At 63.5% G+C, this 2,856-nt stretch overlaps 1 gene segment (V, D, J or C); it reads left to right on the forward strand.

The window, feature by feature from the left end:
* Positions 1-638: 638 nt before the first annotated feature.
* On the forward strand, positions 639-2,788 carry LOC102479276 (immunoglobulin heavy constant alpha 2-like). The segment is given in 4 exon segments: positions 639-813; positions 1,403-1,702; positions 1,878-2,195; positions 2,335-2,788. Coding segments are annotated over 4 exon segments (1,119 nt in total).
* The last annotated feature ends 68 nt before the right edge of the window (positions 2,789-2,856 follow it).

Below are 2,856 nucleotides of genomic sequence, written 5' to 3' on the forward strand. Positions count from 1 at the left end.
ATGGGGGTGGGGAGAAAAACATTTTGACCCCCAGATAGTTATTTCCGCAGGCCAACTAGTGGCTCTTGCATTTCTGTCCAGACGCCTAGCTTTGCCTGGAAATTGTTTTGCATTAAATTTTCTCAGCCGCAGAATTATCTGGGCTTAGCTGGACTGGGCTGGGCTGGGCTGGGCTGGGCTGAGCTGGTTGAGCTAATCTGAGCTGGGCTAGGCTGGGCTGGGTTGGCCTGGGCTAGGCTAATCTTAACTGGCCTTGCCTGGGCTGGGCTGGGCTAATCTGAGCTGGGCTAGGCTAGGCTGGCCTAGGCTGAGCTGAGCTGGCCTGGGCTAATCTGAGTTGGCCTGGACTGGCCTCAACTGGGCTGGGCTGGCTGGGCTGTGCTGGCCTGGGCTGGCCTGGGCTGAGCTGAACTGGCCTGGGCTAATCTGAGTTGGCCTGGGCTGGCCTGGGCTGGGCTGGGCTGTCTGGGCTAATCTGAGTTGGGCTGGGCTAGGCTGAGCTGGGCTGGCCTGGGCTGGGCTGGCCTGGGCTGGGCTGGGCTGGGCTGGACTGGGCTGGGCAGGGCTGGGCTGGACTGGGCTGGCCTGGGCTGAGCTGGCCTGAGCTAATCTGAATTGGCCTGGGCTGGCCTGGGCTGGGCTAATCTGAGCTGGGCTGGGCTGGCTGGGCTGGCATGAACTAAGCTGAGGGCTGTCTGGGTGTTGTGATGATGGTGAGCTGGCTGCTTTATATCAGTTCTGAGGCCTGGGTATGCCAGCGCCGTGTCTTGGGGTCATGCTGCCTGTCACCACGGACACTGGCTCCCTCGGCAGGTACTTTGAAGGAGACTCAGAATGTGCTCATGGACCACACAGGCCTGGAGCAGGCCCCACCCTGGCCACCCGTGTTGAAGGAGTCTGGATTTTGGCTTCTTGCTTGAGATCCTGGAGGCCAAAGGGTCAACATCTCCTTGTCCTAGGCCAGGGCTGTGGGGAGTGCAGTGGTGGGTGGTGGGAGGGGGCCCTGACCTGGGATGTGGGATGCAGACAGCCAGGACGTTCCTCTTCCTAGTGGGACCTTCAACTCGCTGATCCCATGCAGGCTGGGCTCCAAGCCCAGGTTGCTCTGACCTCGTGCCCCATTTGGGCCCACTTGTCGCCGTCCCCACCCTAGGGCTATAGCTGCACCTGGGCAGCCTGCAGGGCCCACGTGCCTAGGCTGTCTGAGGAGCATGCTCAGCAGAGCAGCTGGTCAGTCCAAATTCAGGTCTAGGCATAGGAGCTGGGTGCCTGGGGGCATCACTCGCCCTCTCTGTGTCAGCTTCCCCCAGTGCAAAGCAGAGGCTGGCAGGACTCTGTCCTTGTGGGGCTACGCCCAGGTTCCTCAGGCCCGAGGCCTCAGAGGCTGGCCTTTCCGTTCCAGTGCCTGTGACCAGCCCCAAGGCTTTCCCGCTGCACAACCTCAGCCCTGAGTCGGAAGAACACATGGAAGTCGCCTGCCTGATTCAGGGCTTCTTCCCGGAGCCCGCGAACGTGAGCTGGAGCCACAGTGGGGATGAAGTGACCATCAGGACCTTCCCGCCTAGCCTGGCTGCCTCTGATGGCCTGTACACCATGACCAGCCAGCTGACCATGCCGGCCGCCCAGTGCTCCAAAAACTCGCCCCCAAGATGCCACGTGCAACACTTCTCATACCAACAAGATGTGGCCATGTCCTGCCCAGGTCAGAGGGCAGGCTGGGGTGCGAGGTGGGGCTATCCCATCTTACCCCGACCCAGTGCTCAGACCTCTGTCCCCAGCATGGCTCCCCTAGGAGAGTCCCAGGAACCAAGCCCAGGGAGGGGCTGGGAGGGGCTGGGGAAGAGAAATGCTGACCTGCCCGCCCCTCCTGAAAGCAGTGCCGCCCTCGTGCTGCGAGCCCCGGCTGTCACTGCACAGACCAGCCCTGGAGGACCTGCTGCTGGGCTCGGACGCCAGCCTCACGTGCACACTGAGTGGCCTGAGGGACCCCAAGGGTGCCACCTTCACCTGGCAGCCCACAGGCGGGAAGGATGCTGTCCAGGGCACACCCAAGCTCGACTCCTGCGGCTGCTACAGTGTGTCCAGCATCCTGCCTGGCTGCGCCGAGCCCTGGAACAGTGGGGAGCACTTCACATGCACCGCCACCCACCCTGAGTCCACCAATCAGCTGACCGCCACCATCTTCAAGCCCTCAGGTGTGCACGGGCCTGTCCCCAGGCCACCTCCCCCCTCCAGCTCCTGCCCTTGACAGAGACACAGGCTGCTAGGGAGGGTCAGGGCTCAGCCCAGGTGCCCAGCGGGCAGAGGGGCACTGACTAGCTCTCCATCTTCCAGGGAACACCTTCCGGCCCCAGGTCCACCTGCTGCCGCCGCCGTCGGAGGAGCTGGCCCTGAACGAGCTGGTGACTCTGACATGCCTGGTGCGAGGCTTTAGTCCCGAAGACGTGTTGGTGCGCTGGTTGGACGGGTCCCAGGAGCTGCTCCCTAAAGACTACGTGACGTGGGCCCCCCAGCCAGAACCCGGCAACAGTGCCCCCACCTTCGCTGTGATCAGCATGCTCCGCGTGGCGGCCGAGCGCTGGAAGGACGGCCAGAAATACTCCTGCGTGGTGGGCCATGAAGCCCTCCCCACAGCCTTCACCCAGAAGACCATCGACCGCCAAGCGGGTATACCCACGCGTGTCAACGTGTCCGTGATCGTGGCCGAGGCAGAGGGCGTCTGCTACTGAGCCCGCCCGCTGCCCACCCTGCCCCGAATAAACTGCTGGCCTGGAGCACCTGCCCTGCATCTGTGCCTGTCTAGTCCTCTGAGTCCGCGGCACATGCAGGCGGGCTGGGCCGGGGGGGATGCCCACC

Source organism: Tupaia chinensis, unplaced genomic scaffold (assembly GCF_000334495.1).
Source record: "Tupaia chinensis unplaced genomic scaffold, TupChi_1.0 Scaffold143596_1, whole genome shotgun sequence".
NCBI lineage: Eukaryota > Metazoa > Chordata > Mammalia > Scandentia > Tupaiidae > Tupaia > Tupaia belangeri.